Source organism: Falco naumanni, chromosome 2, assembly GCF_017639655.2.
Source record: "Falco naumanni isolate bFalNau1 chromosome 2, bFalNau1.pat, whole genome shotgun sequence".
NCBI classification, from domain to species: domain Eukaryota; kingdom Metazoa; phylum Chordata; class Aves; order Falconiformes; family Falconidae; genus Falco; species Falco naumanni.
The window spans coordinates 26551847-26572728 of record NC_054055.1 but is presented as its reverse complement, the minus strand read 5'-3'; the positions used below and the strand labels follow the sequence as shown (position 1 = coordinate 26572728).

Genomic DNA, 20882 nt, shown 5'->3' with positions numbered 1-20882 from the left:
AGTGAATTTGGGGGTAACATTGAGTTACACAGAAAAATGTGAATCCTCCTTTTACACAGAAGTTACTGTGCTAACGCACTGTAAAGTGCAGAAATTGTTTAGATTTTTTGGTGTGATAGTCTTTTTGTAATATTGAACAGCTAAGCACTGTATCTGTATTAATAGTGGTCTGTAAAGGACAAGAGAAACTTGTCCACAGATGAATTTTGTTTGCCTGTCATTCTAAATTTCAGGGTTTGTACATCAGCATCTTGCAAGACCATCTGCAGAAGAATGAGAGGGATTCGGATTTGACATACTAAGTTTTCAGTGCTATTTTATTAATGTTTGCATGTCTTCCAAGTCCTCTGGAGAACCACATAGTTGAAAATAAGAGCACAGGAACTTCACCCATTTATCAATTTTTATTAGTGTTAAGGAAACCAAACAGCCTTCATCAAGAAACAAAATATACACACAATTTGCTAATACAGAATTATGCTATGAACCATCTTATATAGTGATTGTACGTAACAGCAGATCTGCCCTCTAACCTTAAAGCAAATCCAAGTCCTTTGGAAAGTATTTTGTGTGGATTCTTTGCACTATGGAACCATAACGTCTCTGGCAACCCTGAAACAAACGTGCCGCTGTACAGCCTGTTACTCGTGCTGTCAGAAGGTGGCTGTGGCTTTCTCTGTACGTACTGAGATGGTGGTTGCAGTAGAGCAGGCAGAAACAGAGACTGCAGGGGAAGCTACTGTTACTGCCTTGGGAGGAATGTGGCTTCTGAAAGGCGATTTCTCATGTGTAAACTGGTCCACTCTTGTACTCTCAGAAAATACTTTTCTGTCTGGGCAGAGAAGCTGAACGCAGCATGCTGTAGCTGTGGCTGCAGTATGGGATCCTATTGCGAAAAGAGCACCACAGGACCCAGAGCAAGCACTGCCCCTTTTCCTTGGCGTGGAGATGGGAAGCAGTGCGGAGTAAGGATCCTTGCACACATGTAACTTCCTTTGCTATAAGCCCCATCTTCTGCAACCCTGTACTTACCCATTTCGAAGAGCAACTGGGCACTCATGGTTTCACCAGGTGTGGGGTTTTATCTCCACTTCTACAGTAAGATTTTTGTATTAAAATTTAATTTGGACTTAGTTTTAGTCAGGAGATGCTAATTCTTGAAGCATGCTATGAGGAAAGAGACCTAAACATATGGCTCAAACGGGCTAAGCTGTTTCGTCTACCAGAATAACCTTAAGTAGCAGTTGCAATGCAGGCAGAAAGGCTTCTTTGGTTGATACACAGTTGCTTCCATTAGTTAACATAAAACTGAAGTACTTTATGCCACTATGATCCTGCACAGAAGCATTAAAATCACTAATTATGCTTACCCAAGCAAAATGAAATGGCTGGTCCCTGCAGGTCACAGGTGCCCCTTGGTACTCCACTACCCTTCCCCTGATGTGCGAGGCACTGGTGGACAGAAGAACTGCAGAAAGCCCGGGGAGCCGTGCTCTGCCTCCCCTACTCAGAAATAAAGGTGCTTAAGTTGCATCCTGGCACACTCAATGTAAACCGTAAGCAAGACTCTAAAGTGGCAGAGATGGAAGTAAACTTTGTCCTATAAAGTCAAGTCACGGAGGTTGCACGTCTACCGTGTGTTTTTATCGGTAGAAGCTGCCCTTTCTTTAAATAAGGCATTGTTTACATGGCTTCCTATGATCTAGGCTGAAGTGAAGGGGAAAGCAAGAACGGTGACATGTTTCAGATGCTTGTTTCCAAGTATGTTGGCAAACGCTCTCATAACACTGCTGCACAGACATTGGTAGTGGAGGGTTCACGGCTTTACAGCTGTATTCTAAGCTCCAACACAGTCAGATTCGCTACTTCCTTTCGGCAAACGGGAGATCTTGCAAACTCTGAGTAGATGTTTTTTCCTCCACAGTACTTCATTCTAGTGCAGAGTCTTTCCAGCATAGAAGTGAACAAAGAAGGAGCTCTAGGTTCCTTTTGGGTGGCAAGTGCAATTAGCTTGTATTATAACCTAGCCACTGAGAAGGGTAATTGCATAGGGGGGCCTGTTTGTTTGTTTTTGCTTAAGCTTCCTCTAGTGCTACAGTACTAATAAATTACCCTGGAGAGAAATAAATAAATAGGTTGGCATCTCCCAGACACCACGCTGGAAATTCTAGAGGGTTTTGGAAAAGCTGCCCCCGTGGTCCTGGGAAGGTACTCTGCAAAAAGTCTGTATTATACAACTGTCTGTACAGGAGCAACGCACTGTGCGGGAGAGCCAGCTCTCTCCGAGGATGAGGTGGAACGGTTGGTGATTTCTCTCTGCAGTTCCTCCACTTTCTTCTGCAGCTCAGCCCGCTTGGCAAGAAGCTCCTTGTAGCGATTGTGGACAGGTTCCTGCAAGAAAATGTGTAGCTGAATGCTGGGAGGTAAGCACAGAGGTGTAAGCCCGAACCACAAAAAGTTGTGGCTGACCTGATGCCACAGCTGTGAGGGAAGGAGCGTGGTATGTGGGCTGTAGCATTGTCTCCAGCCCAGGGGTAAGTAAGTAGTTACTCTGGCTTTGGGAAGCTCATTTTTATCCAGCGTGCATAGCACAATGGTGGCTAAACAAAACTCTAGATTTTGAAGATGACAATTGCAGGGCTAATCTCTGACACTTCTGGGGGTTGCTGGCCTTGTCTCAGCCCAGACATAATTTTAGCGCTTTAAGGAAAAAAAAAACCCAATACATACTTAAGTGTTTTTACATAATTCTGACTTTTGAACAGTGCTGCAAAGCATTTGTTGGGTTCCTGTATCTAATGCCCCTGAATTGCAAAGCTCTGTTAACTGCTGTTGGACACTGAGGAAATCCAGGAATTTTTGTCCTTTCCTATTAAAAAGTGACTTCAGCATCAAGGGCCGTGTTCAGGCTGCTTGTCTCGGGAACCTGCCCTGGGCAAGCCAGCTTCCTTGCTGTCAGGGTTGGACAGTGTAACAGGGCTGCAGTTTGACTGCCTGCCTGTGCCTCAAGCAGCAGGTTCCTAGCGCTGGTCACCTAAATACATACAGCCCCCAAGCTCTTATCTAGAATCCCGCATCCAAAGAAGTCGTAGGGGTTTAGGCCTTTTCATAAAGAAGGGAGAATTCAGCTGATTTTCCCCATATTGTAAGTAAGAAATTTTCCAAATTGCTGAGCATCTTCAGCTTCTGCAGATTTCCCAAGGCAGTGACCCCCAGCTGAGCACCCCGCACCAGCCAGCTGTAGGTGCTGCGCTTATGTTTGCTTGCATTTGAATTTAGGCTTTTGGGTTTAGATTTAAGCAGCGGCAGCCTACGTTTGTCCATTACTTCTTGCGCTTCAAAGGTCTTGGAACTCCAAAATGACAGGATGAATACTAGCGGAGAGGGAAATAAAAAGAAGGATGCGCGGAAGAGCCGTACCTGCGGTTTCATCCTGGGGTTCCAGCGGATGTAGTAGCCGACCCACAGCTCGAGATGGCGCATGCTGGCCACGGGATACAGGACGTGGTTGGCGTAGCTCACGTACAAGGGGTTAGTAAAGTCCTCGAGTTGGCTGTTGATGTAAGACCAAAGCGATATGGTCTTTTTTGGAAGGCTCTGTAAGAGAAGGGGGTGGAGAAAGCTTTAGTTCCCATACGAATCACAGCATTTATCTCCAAAGCGTAACAGCATGTGCACGGGCCTGTCACTAATGCAGAGCTGCTTTCCCTTTTTGGCACTAAAAAAAACCAAAACCAACAAAAAACCCAAACGTTCTTTTGATGCGGTTATTGTAATTGAAGCACGTGGATGCGGGCAGGCATACATGCACCCTGGCATGGGAACATCCCCATTACCCACCCCGCTGCCAACACAGACCAGGAATCAGCATCAGCACAGCAGGGGGACACTGGCATGTGAACCCTCAATGCCTTAGTTAAACTCTGAGGTTTTTTTTTTAAAGTGCTCCTGGAGGACTTGCTGGAGTATTTAATTGCAAAGAAAAAAAGAAAACATTTGACTTGCGCCCTGGTCTAGTGGAATAATTAGGCCTGTGAATAGTCCCAGTGAAACCAGTGTTGAAGTGCTTTCCAGATTAAGTACTTCACTAGGCTGAGGCCTTAAAAAAAGCACCAAAACTCACATGCGAACAGCATGCAGGTTTTCTTCTCGGGGAATTACAATTATTCAATCACTATGGACTCTACAGAAACAGGGACCTTGAATTCACTACAGTACCATGCCACCACTTCTGTATTACAGTAGTTTATTATTATTTTTAACTGATGTGCTACAAACTATAATCACATCAGGTCCACACAGTCCCATCCACGATGTACCTCTGTGATGTCAGGCTGCAACCTTTTGGTGACAAAATCTTTAGGTAGGTGAGATAGAACAAGTGTCACTGCTTTTCCATCTGATTCCACACTGGGTCTGAATGTACCCTCCTCCCCTGGCAAGCCAACCTTGACCAGACCTGGCCTGCGGCAGGACCTAGAGGCATGTCCTTCCTAACACCAGCAGCTCTGTCCTCCCGCAGAAAAATGCAAGCACAGCAGGAACACACACTGACACCGGTTACTTGCTGTAACATATATGTGCAGAATGACAATGCACACTTGGTAGTTAAAAGCAACTAAAGGGACCACTTCAAGGAAAAAGGAGGACAAGAAGGTACCAGTTTCCACAGAGGAGGTTACATTAAACTGAAGTTCAAAGGAAAAACTGCACTTTCTACTATCTGGGAGACACTAGGAGCTATTCAGCCACCACTGAGTAGCTGAAAGCAGTGAGACTGTCTAGAAGGAAACCATATTGCTCTGCAGTGTAACATCTCCGACAGACAGCAGTTTGCACAAAGGGGAAAATACCCTGTGTCCCAGCTGTTAAGAACAGGGGCTTGGCATTACCCAGACCTGCACCTGCCACTGCGTTTGAGTGCTGAAACAACTTCTCTAGCAGCCAGCTAAAGCAATCACAGTACCAGGCCTTCACCTTGGAGAGAAACCGTCTTACCTCCTTCACTCTCTGCTGCTCACTGCTGCACAGGAAGGTCCCAAACAAACAGCTGTACAGGTGGTCCAGGATGGTTATCAGGAAGTACTCATTGAACTCAAATGCTGTAGGAAACTTCACACAGAACCAGAAAGTTAGGTTGGGATTTTAGAATAGGAATCACAAATTTTCTCCCACTTTGTGGTCTTGATAAGGAGTTGCCCTCTTGACTGCTAAAAACAAGATTTGTCCCTGTTCACTGCCTGGCTGGATATTCAAGATCATATCTGCTCCTTCCAGAAGTAACAGTTCTCTCTTGGAAAGCTGCTTTACATGTGCAGAGAGGAATTTTGAGCAAAAGCCAGAGGTCTGAAGGGTTTGAGCGTTGTGTTTACTCACATTCAGTGCTGTTTCAAGTTGAAGCTTGCTCTGCTATGCCTGCCCCTCACGACAGACCATGCAACAAGACTGTGAACAAAAGGCTGAAGCACATGTGAAACCACACATAAAAAGAAATGGAAATTTCCTGGGGCCAAATGAGAATAACCTGTGTGTAACACAGCACTCCCCAGAGGGAACAGCAGGGAGGCATCTTGCAACACAGGGCAGCAGGAGGAGCAGGTGTATGGATAGGGGCTGTGTTTGCTGTTGACATTCCATGCAGAAACAATCAGACCCAAGACGGGGAGAACCGAAGCTCCACAAAGGGTCAGTACGAATACACGCAGTGAACTGCGAAGACATGCTGGGAGAGCGGGAGGCCTTCCTCCTCCCTCACAAACCACCCTTCTCCTCCCAGGCTGCCCCAGCTGCAACATCCTGACCTCACCAGCCACAGGTGAGGATGCCTGCTTGCAGGAGCAATTCAAGAAGAGCATGATGAAAGTAACTTGATAATGGTAAAGACTTCCTCGTTTTCTGCTTGGATACCATAGAGCTTCATAGACAGTGTTCTGCTCGGATACCATAGAGCTTCACAGACTCTTTTCCATTTCACCTGTGTTAAGCCTGATTTTTTCAATGAACTGCCTGACCATGGCTGACATTTGCCATGTGACACATTTTGAGCCACACTAGACAGAAAAAACCTTCCAGGTCCCACATACCTGGTGCAAAACCTCCCAACCACAGGGATCTCTCTTGAACTATGCCTCTGCCATGCCTGCTCTGAAGTGAAGATCTCGGCTCTGTACATCACGTATGAACCAGGAACAGTATGTTGGCCATCAGAAGAACTTAAAATGGAGCAAACGCATGTCCTGCTGCAGGTTTGGTTATGCATTCAGCTTGAGCAGAGGCAACAGGGATCTGTCTGCACCCTCCACTCTAGAGACTTACATTAGCAGCTCAAGTCCCCTATGCTTCTGAAAGCACAGTGGGCTGCTGAGGGTGCCTGGGGTGCCTGTTCCGGCCCATGGTAAGTGTAAGGCAGCTGTCCCCTCTTTTCCAGGTGAGGCAAGCTTCCTCTCACAAGCTCAGATTTATTACAGCAGCACGTAGGTAAGCAGCACCCACTAAACAGCTAATTTGATGCAAGCCAAGATCGTGGCTTACTCGTGCGTTCCTGCTCTTTGCTAAGCAGACTCCTGAGAAACTTGTTGCCAGAGTCAAAACAAGAGAAGCCCAGGAAAGGGCCTGTGCAGGTCAACTTGGAATTATTCCTGCAGCCAGACACTGCGTCACGTCTTGGTACACTGGCTTCGTGGACACACGTGCCAGCCAGCAATTTACCTGTCTTGTCATTTGCCAGACACAGTCGATGAACTGGAGGAAGACAGGAGAGCGGTCCGCGTCTGCATGATTCTTATCTCCATGGCCGACCCTCTGAAACAGAGCAGGACAAAGAACATGAGTTGCACAGGGCTTCATGGGGAAACTGCCAGTGTCTCCTCTCAGTCTTTACCAGCAGCTTTAAGAAGTTTCAAAATCAGAGTCCTGATTTTGCTTTGTCCATATCGGTGGGTAAAGGAGTAAAGGACAGCTACTCCCTTCGTCTTTGAAGCGAAATTTCTTTATGGGGATATTTTCATGTTAAATTAAAACAAGAGTTGTTTGAGTAGAGGCTCCAGATGCTATGCTGGCACTGATTTCAGTTAATAGCTAAAGTTCAGAAGGAAAAAAAATGAGAATGCTTTTTGCTTCAGTTGCAGCTGTCGTCCTGGCTACTACAGTAGTACAGTGTGCTAGATCCAAACACTACCTACAGGCACGGCATGTGGCGACAACCGTCACACAACACCTCGCAGCTTCCAAGCGCTGTACAAACACTAACCCGGGCCATCTCCTGCCACCTCAAGGGAGGCAGTGATGAAAGTATCCCCAGAAGTAGGCCTCCTACCCTGACCGTGCTGTGTGGCCAAGACACGTGAGGCCTGATTCCTTACAACAAGTATAGCACATCAGTGGTTATATTACCTAGGAGCCCTAAGTACCATACAAAGACACAAGAAGAACATGTAACTGTTGGAAGAAGGGTTCGCCGGAGTCAAGAAGACGCTCAATATGAGTTATGCATCTTGCTCAACTTTATTAGTTGCTAACACTACTTATATAGAACCGATACACATGCATATTCGTAAAGCAGAAATATAATTGGTTAGTAGTCTCTAAAGGCGCACGGTTCTCACACCCCTAATTATCATGACTAAAATAAGCATTCTATCCATGTAGCTAATTGTGTTGCTGTGCTTCAGCCTTGCAGTTTGTTACTCCCTATTTTCCCATACCGCTCCCTATCTTTCTTGGCCCTGCACCTGCTTTCCCAGCAGCTGCAGCTTGTTACAGCCACGGCCTGTTGGCACAACATAATTACTCGGTCTCAGGATTCAAGAATAGCTCAAGGCTACCTTTCTTGTTAACTTCAGCACAGCGACTTCAGCACAATTCTGATTACAGGCCTATTCTAATACCAGGCCTGGACTGTGCAGATCTTCAGAGATTCTAAGGCCATGCTTCTGCAGCCATTCTTCTGGATGCAACAGAGATCCTTGCCTCTTCTGTAATACTGTTCCCCCCTCACCGAAGGGAATCAATATAATTATCTTCTTTGTATAGACAGGGAGGCTAGAATACCCATCATTCAAACACCAGATAACAGTTTTGCTGCAGCAGAACCTCCATGGCTTAGTACCTCAGTTTCTCCACCTTCCTCAGAGCTTTTGACTATGCAACCCACCACTGCACGTGCTGTAAACAGACCTTGTTCTAGCTCTTGCCAAAATTAAACAACCACAAGAGAACAGCTAAGAGCAAAACACAATAGTAAAAGACTGAAAGGCTCTCTCAATTCCCACCGGTGCAAACTGTAACAAACTGCTGTGTCACAAAGTCCACAAAGCTGCCTCTCTGCCACCTCTAGGGACACAACCACAACTCTTGGTGCAGTCTCAAACTGCTCATCTTTCAGCTAAAGAAGAAAAGCCTCCCCAAAAATGAAATGTGCCTGAAGAAAATGGGAGGTCAAGGCCATTAACAAAATTCCCCAGCCTCTTCAATACAAAGGCATTTGTTAGATGATGGTGTCCAAGCAGTCTGGACTGAACTGGAAAGAAAGACACAAAATACCCTAGTGGTCTCTACCAACTCCCAGCAGAAATGCCTACCCTGAACCCAAAACCACACTGTTAGTTTAAGCCTAAGCATGGGAACACGACATGTCAGTCAGGCACCTGAGAAATTTAATACCACCTGTTCCTCTTATCTAACCAATATTGTCTCCAAGCAGGTTAACAGAAGACTGGAATTATAGGCAGAAAACAATAGCAGCAGCATTCACCTTTCCTCTGCGAGTTCAGCTGGGAGACTTCTCACAGGAAAGGCTAAACTCCTTTGAAATTCCTTCAAGGTGGACAATAACTTTCTGTTCAGTGCCTTCCAAGGGCTAGTGACTCACCAGCTGAAATCTGTGGCCGAAGCTCAGCCACTCCTTCTCCACTAGCACTTCAAAGCCCCTGATAGTTCGGTAGTAGCCATCTAACATGAGCAGAGAGAGAGAGGTGAGCTGGGCTGTCCGGTCCCAGCCATCACTGCAGTGTACAACCACAGATGTCTTCCCCGACTCCACCTTGTCAGCAATCCGAAGGGCCCCAGCCAGAATGAGCTAGGGAAAAAAAAAAAAAGTTACAACATCTCTTTGGAACGGAAACTATAAATGAAAAATGGCTAGTGACAACACAAGAATGGTAAATCAGTTCCAACTACTTTATAACTAGGACAGCAAATTGGTGAACACATTTTTTTGTTCCAGCAAGATGACAACAGATCTAAACTGTAGTGCAGGCACAACTCTAGAAGAGCCTTTGCATTAAGCTCAGTCCTTGGACAGGTCAAGATTTAAACACAGGAGCGTTCTGTGTCTGACAGGAACTCAAAATGGCCATCACCTTGCAACCGCCCCCGGAGCAGATTTGCCCCTGTCTGCATTAGCAGGTCCACAAAGTAAGCTGCGTGTTTGCAGGAGAGAAAGAGCTTCATTTGAAAACCAACATCCGCAGACGCTGAAGCACTCATTCTGACTCTGCTTGGATTCCTGAAAAGCACAAACTCCTAACATTTGCTGCTCTGGACCAGGCAGTAACACCAGGATGTCGAGGACCAAGAGTCTGGAAACTCTGGGACTCCTGTGCTCTAACCACAGCTTTCACAGTTACACATTACCCAGCAACACACTTCACCTCCAAAACACCATTTGTCAGTATTTCAACCCCCTCTCTTATTCCTCTTCCAATCTCCTCAAGATTTGCCATTCCATGAAACTGTGCTTTTAGTTGTTTATAAATCAAAACCAAATTGTAAGTCTTCAGATTTCTCATGCATTGAAATCCCAGTACTGGAATTAGCTCTGGATACATTTCCCAGTGAACAGTCTGGTACGGACTCGTGGTTACTCAGCTGCGTCCAGTGGGTGCAGACACACATACCTTGATATGCTCTAGCCAGTGAGTTGACTCTAAGTTAGACAGCCAGTGAGTCTCCTCGATATTGGGATACACAATTTCTTTCAGTTTTCTCAGCGATTCCCTCATAACGTGAATGTTGTGAATGTCCAGGAACACTAATTCTGCATTCTGGTAAGCATCCTCGCTCTCATAGCCCCCTCCTTTAGCCTGAAGAACAAAACCCACATACAAATCATTAAACAAAACCATAATTTATACTTTATCCCAATCGTCTCTCCTAAGCAAATAACAGCTGACTGTGCTATCAGTGATTGTGCTATCTAAAGCAGGCAGAAAACATTGGATTTATCTTAAAATTGGGAACAAATATGTACATGCGCACACTTTGTGTCTCTTTCCTGCAACAGTTAATGAATGCTACAATTTGTACAAAGAATATCACATTACAAGCCTTCTTTTTCTCTGTAATTATCATTTATCCCCATTCAAGCTGCTCATTAGATTCACTATTCTGTCATTTACAAATTTACCATACCATTATAGAAGAGTATATCCCACACACTAATTACCTTTCCTAGGAAGTGGGAAAGGCAGATTTAAAAAAAAATAATAATAATAATAAAAAAATATCAGGTTTAGTGCAACAAAGTGGTTCTACCATTAAAACAGGGCTTACAGTGATGGCATGAGAAGTAATTTTTAAAAGGGTGGAAAGGAGGGCCCTGGGAACTACCAACCTTCAGCCTCACCTCTGTGCCTGGGAAGATCATGGAACAGATCCTCCTAGAAGCTGTGCTAAGGCACATGGGGGACAGGGAGGTGATTTGAGACGGCCAGCATGGCTTCACCAAGGGCAAGTCCTGCCTGACCAACCTAGTGGCCTTCTATGATGGAGTGACTACGTCAATGGACAAGGGAAGAGCTACAGATGTCATCTGTCTGGACTTCTGTAAGGCCTTTGACACAGACCCCCCCAATATCCTTCTCTCTAAATTGGAAAGACATGGATTTGATGGGTGGACTGTTCAGTGGAACTGGTTGGATGGTCACATCCAGAGGGTAGCGGTCAGCGGCTCAGTATCCAGGTCATCAGTAACAAGTGGCATCCCTCAGGGGCCTGTACTGGGACCAGCACAGACAGTGGGTTCAGGTGCACCCTCAGCAGGTTTGCAGACAACACCAAGCTGAGTGGTGCAGTTGACACACCTGAGGGACAGGATGACATTCAGAGGGACCTGGACAAGCTCCAGAAGTGGGCCTACATCAACCTTATGAGGTTCAACAAGGCCAAGTGCAAGGTCCTGTACCTGGGTCAGGGCAGCCCTGGTATCAATACAGGCTGGGGGATGAAGGGATGGAGAGCAGCACTGCCAAGAAGGAACTGGGGGTACTGGTAGATGAAAAGCTGGACATGAGCCAGCAATGTGCATTCACAGCCTGGAAAGCCTTCTGTATCCTGGGCTGCATCAAAAGAAGCGTGACCAGCAGGTCGAGGGAGGGGATTCTCCCCCTCTGCTCTGCTCTGGGGAGACCCCACCTGGAGTGCTGCATCCAGCTCTGGGGTCCTCAGCACAGGAAAGACATGAACCTGTTGGAACGGGTCCAGAGGCCACAAAAATGATCAGATGGCTGGAGCACCTCTCCTGTGAGGAAAGGCTGAGAGAGCTGGGGATGTTCAGCCCAGAGAAGGCATCAGGGAGAACTTACTGCAGCCTTTCAATAAATAATAGGGGGCTTATAAGAAAGATGGGGAAAAATTTTCTAGTAAGGTCTCTTGCAATAGGATATGGGGTAAGAGGGTAGATTCAGACTAAGTATAAAGAAGAATTTTTTTATGATGAGGGTGGTAAAACACTGGCACAGGTTGCCCGGAGAGGTGGTAGATGCCCCATCCCTGGTAACATTCAAAGTCAGGTTGGACGGGGCTCTGAGCAACCTGATATGGTTGAAGAAGTCCCTGTTCACTGCAGCGGCGGGGTTGGACTAGATGACTTTTAAAGGTCCCTTCAAACCCAAACTATTCTATGATTCTGTAAGAGCAGGAAGAACACAGCAACATTCCAGGACATTAATGATCCCCAGCTTATATTTTGAAATGATGCCTGATTTTCCTAAGTGCTGAGTATCCCCTGCTCGCATCAGGGTTAACAGGGACAGGGTTCTGGTGCTGTTAAGAGGAAGGAGTCTTTCAACCATGTGAAGTGAAAAATGGTGATACACAAGATCCAGGGTGCTAGACTTTGACCTCAGTACTCTGACCCCAGTACGACTTTGATTTCTTTTCCCCCATCCAATCTCATTTCCCATTGTAGATTAATTCAAACGGACCTGCAGTAATCACACTGGTGTCTTACAGGTACCAGCACAGATGTAAAAGTCATTCTAGAGAATTACATTACTGCATACAATTCCCTTCACTGTAACAAACCCTTTCGTGATCCTCATGAATAATTTGAAACAGTGGTAGGAAATGTGCTCTAAATTATTACATTCCCAGCTCCAGACAAAGGAAAAAGCGCCTGACCTTATTGGCTACAGCATTCACACTAGGCCTTGCATCAAATATGAATATTTTATGGGACTGAGCATTAGAATCCATGATGGCTTGAAGGTACTTTTCATCTTCCTTGCTTCGCTTGCCACTCACTCCCACCATTGGTTGGCTACAGCGAGTGATCGTTGCTTGACTTTCTGGGTGAATCCATGACAACACCTTTGAAAACAAATGAGAAAGAAATGAAGAAAAAATGGGATTCATTAAACCAGTGAAGTGTGTTACCTGTAATGGCTTGCTCTGGGATCCTGCCCTGTATTAGCTGGTTCCACAAGGCTGGATTCTATTAAATCACTATTGAATGAAAGAAAGAACTCTTCTGTCCTTACTCATTCATCTGGTGGTATTCCCAAAGTTTGAACAAACAAGAAGTGACTGAATAGGTTTAAGTCTGACTTTTAAATAAGATGCAGACTGTTTTCTCACTGTTGTGTGGCTCACAAATTTTCCGTCTCTGCATTCATTGGGCTATGTCTTACCCTACGTTACACCACGTAAAAGTTAAGCATTTTAGGAACAGATTTAATTTTCTACAGACTGGAGAAATAAACCAGTACATTTTCAGTTACCGGTGAAATGAACATCATAACAATCTATTTTGACTCAATTTCATCTAATAAGCATTTTCATCAAGAATATCACTAAATATTCCCCTATCCTGAAAGTCAGACGAGGCCAGACAATTGTAATCCATCAAACAGGGCCGCTTTGCATTTCCTAAGAACTGAATTGAGATTCGGTCCAGGTTGTGCGAAGTTATCTTATCTTCTCATTTTGGTTTAGTCTATGCCTCTTTCACAACAGTAGTTCCAGCTTTCTGGCTGCTTTCTGACTTCTCAAACATCGCTGTCACTTTTATTATCCATTGACCATTTATTTGCTCCATGGAATCCACTCAGCCTGATCTTGGTATTATTTATGGCCCAAAGGTATGTAACAAAACCGCATCAAAGTGGCTTCTTTTGTCACACTCACTGGTATGCGTCCTCTCGATCTGAAAGATGCTACTCTCTTTAATTCCTCATCGGGAATGTTTACAGGCACAGCTAGAATGGCAGGGTATGTATCACACAGCTCATAGCGCTCATTAATCTTGGTCAGCCTCCAGCTTTCATTGGGAATTCCCTAAAGAGGAAACAACAGCAGGTTAGCAAATGAATTGCTCTGAGACCTCAGCACAGTCAAATCCCCAGACCTGAAATTCAAGGCAACTTTTGTTAACGAAGGACATTTACAGCTGGAGCCTAGGACTGCATTAACGTGGTCATTTGCATTTTGTGCCTCCTCCCAGATAGGTAGATGTTTTGCTCAGGCCACTGAAGAGCAGGAAAACTAGAAGACTGCAGGCAGGCTCACCTATGGCAACGGAACTGTGGAGGCTACAGATGTGGCAACACAGGTGATCCACCTGAGATCACCTTTAATTACCTCCTGGTCTCATCATAGTGTTTACAGGAGAGCCAGGAGCAGGACAGGATGGGTGACTGACAGTCCTCACACCTCTCTTAGCTCAAACGTAGTGGGTGGAAACTGGGGATGGAGTGTAGTTACAGACAGGATGGAGGGGAAGAGAGAAGGGAGAACAGGCAGTAAAACACCCCAAAAAACCCAAGCTGTTCTGGGCCTTGCACAGCTGTACGACCCCTTAAAACCACCAAAACCCTAATAATTTTATGTTTCTCACTGCGTGACTGTATGGGATCTGGACAGAGATACACAACTCTCACGCTCCTCTCAGACCAAGCTCTCTAGTTGTACCAGTCTGACTTGGGCTGGGAGAGCAGGGGATCTACACACACACACACACATCCTTGAGCTCAGCATGCCCTGATGGGGAAGCAACTCAACAGCTTCCCAGACGGTAACCTCCAGGGAACACCTGAAGCACAACAGGGACAGTCCTGACAACTTGCAGACTTAGTTTGGCTGATGCTGGGATGTAACAGATCAAAACGGTGTGGCTGCTACTGTGTGCCTACAAGGAGACATTTACACAGACACTTGCTGCAGCAGGGGTGAGCACTGACACAAAGCATCTCTGTGGGGAAGACAGATCTACCGCAGCGAACACGGCCAGACTGTTAAGCACAGAGTCTGTTTTAGAGGAGCACCAGCTCTTAAAACAATGCATGCTTCTGTTCTAATAAACAGTACTTCATTTTAAGGAGGGTGGTGGGACACTGATTACCACTGTTGCAGCTCCCACGGGAAATAAATGACAAATCTAACCCGAATCAGACGAGCTGTGGTAATTGTGGTTGACCCACACAGATTGCAGCTGGTTCCCCATCAGAGCGGTGAGTCACACTGTCAAAATAGGTCATGGTTAGAAATGTGAGGAGAGGACAGACCTTTGCCTAATACCGGTCACACGCCCTGCTTGTGAACCACACCTGGTCCTGGGGACCTCACAGGGAAGGAAATGTTACTACATGGAATCAGCAGCGCTGCCAGGATCACAAACACCTGAAAACCCTGAAGGAAAGCTTCTTCTTGGCAGTGCCTGAAGCCAAATTGGCAGAAAGTGGCATCAAATAGTGTGTATACACAGTCCAAGCTTACTGATGGGTAAAACGTGCTCAGAGGTCTACCTGCTGTACACAGCGAGGACGGAATCTCCTCAGTCCACCAGCTCTGCTGTACACCAGGGAACAGCAAAACTTGCTCTTAGCTGTCCATCAGCTGTGATCAAACTGGTTACTACCTGGAAGTGAACTAATGGTAAATGACTAAATTGTTCTCAACCCTGTTCTATTAAGTACATGGCTGCACTGCAGTGGATCCATCAGCAACGCTTGAAGATTCCACCTCCCCCAAATCTGAATTAAAACTATGCTGTCAGCACACTCTTGGCAAGGAAAATGGGAGCTGACAAGCAGTTACATGGAAGAAAAGCTCATTTTTGCCCTGCCCTGCAACTCTACCAGTGCTCACTGAGAAGATCAAGCCATCACTGACACTGTAAAGCACCCTCTTCACAGCGGTGGGCAGAGTGGCTTCAGCACACACTGCTCGGTCCAGAACTGACAGCTCCAAAGCTTTGTCTTTCAGCACCACCCTGACAAATGTAAATAAAATCTTTCCTCTGCAACGGCCCAGACCAGAAAAAGCCATGACACAACCCCAAAGAAAGAAAAGATGATGTGTGTCAGCATTCAAATTTCATTTGAATCATAGGGAATGTCTGCTTCCCCCTGGCACAGGAGCCTTGAATCACAGCACCACTCAAAGAGGGCTTTGGATTCAGATCATGACTTTCTCCAAGGATTCAAAGCAACAGAAACAAGCAAAGTGGGCTAGAAGGGAATCTGAATTTGCATCTTCCCAGGACATTTGCCACGGTGCCATGTAGCTTCTACATTTATTCATGCTCCTTCAGACTTGTGCTTTCTTCAGCTGGAAGCAATAGAAAAAGCTAAACGTGATATAAAGCACATTGTATTTCCTCACATAACATGCACTTCACTGCTTCCTGGTGAGTTGTGAGCACCCAAAAGCCTACTACCAAACCAACCCAAAGTGTTGTAGACGTAACTCAAGAAGCCGCTGCAGCCTTGGGATGGGCTCTGGGAGCTGCCTGCCCACACAGTTGGCAGAGAACCCAGGCGTGCCACGCTGGCAGCAGGCGTGAGCATCCCCAGGCTCCCAGGGAGCATGGCTGCTGAGCATCCACACCAGGGACCAGCGCTTGCTGCCCGGACTGCTGCACAAGGTCTGTCTTCTCCAGGTAAACTAACGCCACTAGTAGACCCTGGTGTCAGGAGAACTCTCACGCTTGGTGACTGCCAGAGGGCAAAGTGAGGAAGGCTGCACAGCCGCATCTAGGGCCATAAACTGAACGTGCCCGTGCCCGTTCTCACTGAGACCAGCTGGCACAGCGCACCTCACATTCAGACTCGTTTATCCTCAAAACAGGGCGGTATGTCCACGCTGCCGCCCGGTGATCCTTCACGGCGCCAGCCCTCTGAACCGTGCCCAGGTCTGGGAGCAGGCAAGCCAGCCTTGCAGCCTCCCTCTTCTCTGCTCCTCTTCAGGTCCCGGCACAGCCACGGCTCCGACTGCCAGGGACGCTGCAAAGCCACGCACGAGAGCTGCGTGAAAATCTATAGAAAAGCAAGAAACGTAAAACTGCAGATAGAGGAAGAGGATTGTTGAGATGCGGATCGCTGGTAACTCAAGGTTTCAGGAGGGAAAAACATCATGAAATGGTATAAAATCCAAAAGGCAAAACTGCGAGTTTAGTTGGGGGTCATTGGATGAGGGCCAACAGCTGGGTCGTCTGCGTGCTGGGGGTGACATTACTGGTGGAAGATGGCAACAACCCAACTAAGGGAGGTGCAGAGGCTGATCCTTCGCCTCTCAGTAGTGCCTGCCTGGCCAGGAAAGTCTCTTCAGATGCCTTCCCTGAGGTGGTGAGTACTAATTCTCAGCCTAGTAGCTAGTTACATCTGAGCTATCTTTTTTGTGTGTTAAGCCAGTAAACCGCTTCATACTCTCAACCTGTGTACGTCTTGCTGGAGGAGGATCTTTGTGCATGGCTGAAGATGCTCAAACACACTCATTCAAAAGAGAGACAGTAACAACCTGGACTGAAGCTATGCCTCCAACGTGCGATGAAGGTGCCCCAGTGCTTGGGAATACTCCTTACAGCTGTATCGTCTAACCATAGAGACACAGCCTTTGTGTCATCTCCACACACAAAGCAGACTTGGCTTTCCTCTGGATAGTCATTCATGTCTTACTTTAATGACCTGTGCTCAGTTATCACTTGACCTATGCACGTTGTAGAAGACAGTTTCTTCATTTGCAAGGAAAAATGGCTGCAGACAGACCAGCATGGCACTGAAACCACCACCTTGCAAAGCACATGTTTAACCCTAACCACATGAGGATCTGGCAGGAAAAAAAATAATTTCCTTGCTGGAATTATACAAGCCCCATCTCTCTATGGGATGCAGTAGACCAATTCTGAGCTTAGCCAAGCAGGTACACCCTGAGCTGCAGCGGGCAAGGCAGGGAGGGTCCCGAGTTACACATCAGCAGTGCTTCTCTCGAACTCAGTCTGAGCCATGGGATACCAAGAGGCTGAGCACATTTAGCTCAGCACATCCCTGCACTGACACAGGATACAGCTGCCAGAGCCAAGCTGGTCCCTCTGCTCAGCCCAGGCTGTGCCTGCTTAGCACAGAAGGGCTGCGATCCCTTTTGCAGTAGGGACGTACCTGGCGTAAGCAGGACCTCAGTTAAACCATGGGACATTTAACAGTTCAATTCTCATTTTACTCCCCTAAGTTACACCCAACAGGCCCCTGCAGGATGCTGCTCTCACACCGTACCTTTCCCACTCTGCTGGTACACTAATGCTGGGCTTCTTTTACCCTCAAAACAAGTCAGCTCCTCTGCCAAATTATTTTCTCTACTTTTTTTCTGAAAGCAGCAACCACAGACCTGTACTGTTACTCCCCGGTACATATGACCAGAGTATGGGATTAGACGAGCAGGACTTCTGTAGGGAAACATCACACATTTCCAGCTTCACAATCCCTTGTAATATTTTCCAAATGCTCCCCACCTTGTTAAGGAAAATGAAAGCTTTAAGTTACTCCAAAGGCATCTCAAGGCCTTTTGGTTTCAGCTGAGTCTTATTCACTTTGCAATTCTGTTTTATACTCTGCCAGCCTGCGTGTAATAAAAATCAGGGAGCAATTTCAGTTTTAAATTTCATTTGCCACATGTGATTCCATTTACCAACTAAATCCCAAACCTCTCTAAGTTCCTTTTGTTCTCTACAGGTTGTTTATTACTCCCCATAGTTTTACACAATCACAGATTTTTAATAAGTTACATATTTCCATCTTTCCCAAGAATGCTAACAGAGATGTCAGGGGGTTTACTGACTATTTTTCTTAATTGCTACTATCTCTATCATATCAACACACTTATATTAACCTGGAAGATAAAAAAAGTAAATAAATCATACCACACACAAACTTGCCATGTCTACCAGTGTAGATATAGGTCCTACTCTAAAAGTCTTTTCTGGACGCCTTGTAGTTGGCTTCTACTTTTGCTCTGCTCCCCTCCCTCTGTGCCCCTGCTCCCACCGGGAAATGACTGACATGGCCTAAGAGATACCAAGTTAACGCCTGGCCATACTGCTGGGCTGCTCATGCCCTAGGCCAGCTCTTCTCTAATAATTTTTAAACTAATTCCAAAAGGTCCTGCAGATCGTACGCATATCCTGCTTTTCTGTTTCTGATCACAATTCATACGGTTAGAGACAGGTAATCCTATTATCTGACTTGATGATGGCAGTTTTGTTTCACTGTTAACGAATCCCTGCTGCCATTTCAGGACATAATCCTGATTTACTGTAGTATTTGTTATTGTTTTAACAGAACCTGGCTGGATTAAGAAAAAAGGCTAAGACATTCACACAGATAAATTGAACATCCGTAGTTATAAATGCTGAAATTAAATAAACAGACTGAAATACCTAAAGGTTTTGGATGGGACATAAAGCTTCATGCTGCAGGACCTAAATCAATCAACGAAAGGGATGAAATTCTCCTCCTGGCCAGATCACAACATAAACATCTATTGCAGTACAGTTTGCCTCTTCTTCAGCAGCTGGTGTTGGTCAATTTTGAAGATAAGCTACGGGGACAGATGGATTGTGTGATCTGCAATGGTAATGACTGTGGTCCATCGTGGGTAACATTCAGATAGGCTGTGGCTGCAAAAAATCCTGGTCTGGATACGTTTTTGCAGTTATCAACATAAGCAAATGACCAGGGGTTTCAGCATATGAACATTAGTTTGGTTTCTCGACATAAAAGCAGTTAGGCTAAGGTCTTCCTGTCCGGTCAAAAATGACACAAAATCAGGTCATAACAAGAGTACATGTTGCAGCAATGTCTCAATTGTGACATGCTTTACACACAACAGTGCTACTTTGTGTGACCAGAAATAAAACACACCATGGCCCAGTCTCATTTTCGTTACAGAAAGGCGTTGAAGAGCTGGAAATGTAAATCACATCCATGTAAATATACCTATCCTTTCAGCATGTAACCAAACTCCCGCAAAATTTAAGGTACAGTCAATCACAATAAAAAAAACCTAATACAGGCAGAAAAGCTTGTATTCTAAGAACAGGCATGCCAGGATTAAGAAGCTGGAATCATCTACCTCCAGATTCTCAAGGGTCAGCCCTCCTTCTTTCCAGGTACTGTAAAAATGTCTTTTGTACTTCGCCGGTTTTAACTGAAGCTTGGCTAAGTGAATGCTGTGCTTTTCAATGGAGACCATTTTGATAGCACCGGTATTCTTTAGTCTTTACTCCAAAGTTCTCACCCTTATAAAGAAGCGTCTTGCCCATAGAGCTTGGGCTGCAGATCCTTCTTTATAAACAGATCTTTCCTTAAAATAGCTATCAAGAAAGAGTTAAACTCTAAACGAAGCAGTAATTGCTGCATTATCTGGTCTTATTAGTCAAAGTCAACCTTAGATACAGTGTGTGTCCTTGATTACAAATAATGGGCATTTGTCTCCGTTAGGATTTTAGATAGTGGTATCTCATTGCAAAACATACACTTTTTTGCAATGAAGACATAGGAGGTAAGATACATCTCACTTTCAATTAGCAGCCTAGAAGCCAGCAATCTATCTTAGACAGCTATTTTAGGAGGGAACAAATCACCCCCAACGGTGAAGCACTCTCTCCCCATCTGTTAATGACAGGCCTAGGTAACCAATTTAGAAGGCATGCCCAGCTTTTATGAGACTTGAGCTAGAAAAAAAAAATCCTTTCTTCAGGTTTTGGATGCCAGGAATCAGATGAACAACCAGGCCAGGATACAGGTCTGGTTTTGTTTTGGTTTGGTTTATGGGAAAGACCCAAATAATTCTTTAAATTTTTAAAAATCCTTAATTTTACAAAGAAAACTTTGTTTTATCCTGGCAGATCTGGGTGAGACAGAAGTTTACTGTATTCAGTGCAAATGTGGCACCAAATTGTGCTGTTTCCTCTACATGAGAATTTTATGACAAGAGTGATTTCATTATAAAAACCTAAATTCTCCCATCTTTTCCCCCCGGGAAGGATCACTCAAGTTTTTAGCACAGTACTCCTAACTGACAGCCTGCCACTTCACGACCATTAATACCTTTGACAGTGTACTCTTGGCACACTACAAACTGTTCTAAGCTATGGTTAATCACAACACCCTCTAGGTTGATCCCTACGCCAATTCCCCAAGAAAATGAAGGCATTCTACATTTGATTTTTTTCTTTCCAAGTTCTGTTTAAGACAGGAAAGAATGAAAAGAATTAAAACTGATACAAGCAAGATCTGAGGTGTGAAACTCAACAGTTGGGTGCCTGCACCTGCAAAATGCATCCTCCACTTCTCACTGCCGCAGTGGCTGATGAGTAAGCCAGACCAATGGGG

The 20882-nt window shown here is 45.5% G+C and overlaps 1 protein-coding gene across 5 annotated transcripts in view; it reads right to left on the bottom strand.

Annotated features, from left to right (window-relative positions):
• Positions 1-389: 389 nt before the first annotated feature.
• The window catches only part of MTMR2 (myotubularin related protein 2), a 65974-nt gene continuing 45481 nt past the window's right edge, over positions 390-20882 (bottom strand). For all 5 annotated transcript variants that reach the window (XM_040583635.1, XM_040583636.1, XM_040583638.1 and 2 more), the window contains 8 exons: positions 13405-13554; positions 12400-12588; positions 9897-10082; positions 8870-9076; positions 6709-6801; positions 4999-5112; positions 3421-3597; positions 390-2391 (listed from right to left, as the gene is read on the bottom strand). In XM_040583635.1, the coding sequence (XP_040439569.1) occupies positions 2230-2391; positions 3421-3597; positions 4999-5112; positions 6709-6801; positions 8870-9076; positions 9897-10082; positions 12400-12588; positions 13405-13554 (1278 nt within the window). In that variant the 3' untranslated portion in view covers positions 390-2229. The remainder of the gene's footprint in view (positions 2392-3420; positions 3598-4998; positions 5113-6708; positions 6802-8869; positions 9077-9896; positions 10083-12399; positions 12589-13404; positions 13555-20882) is intronic.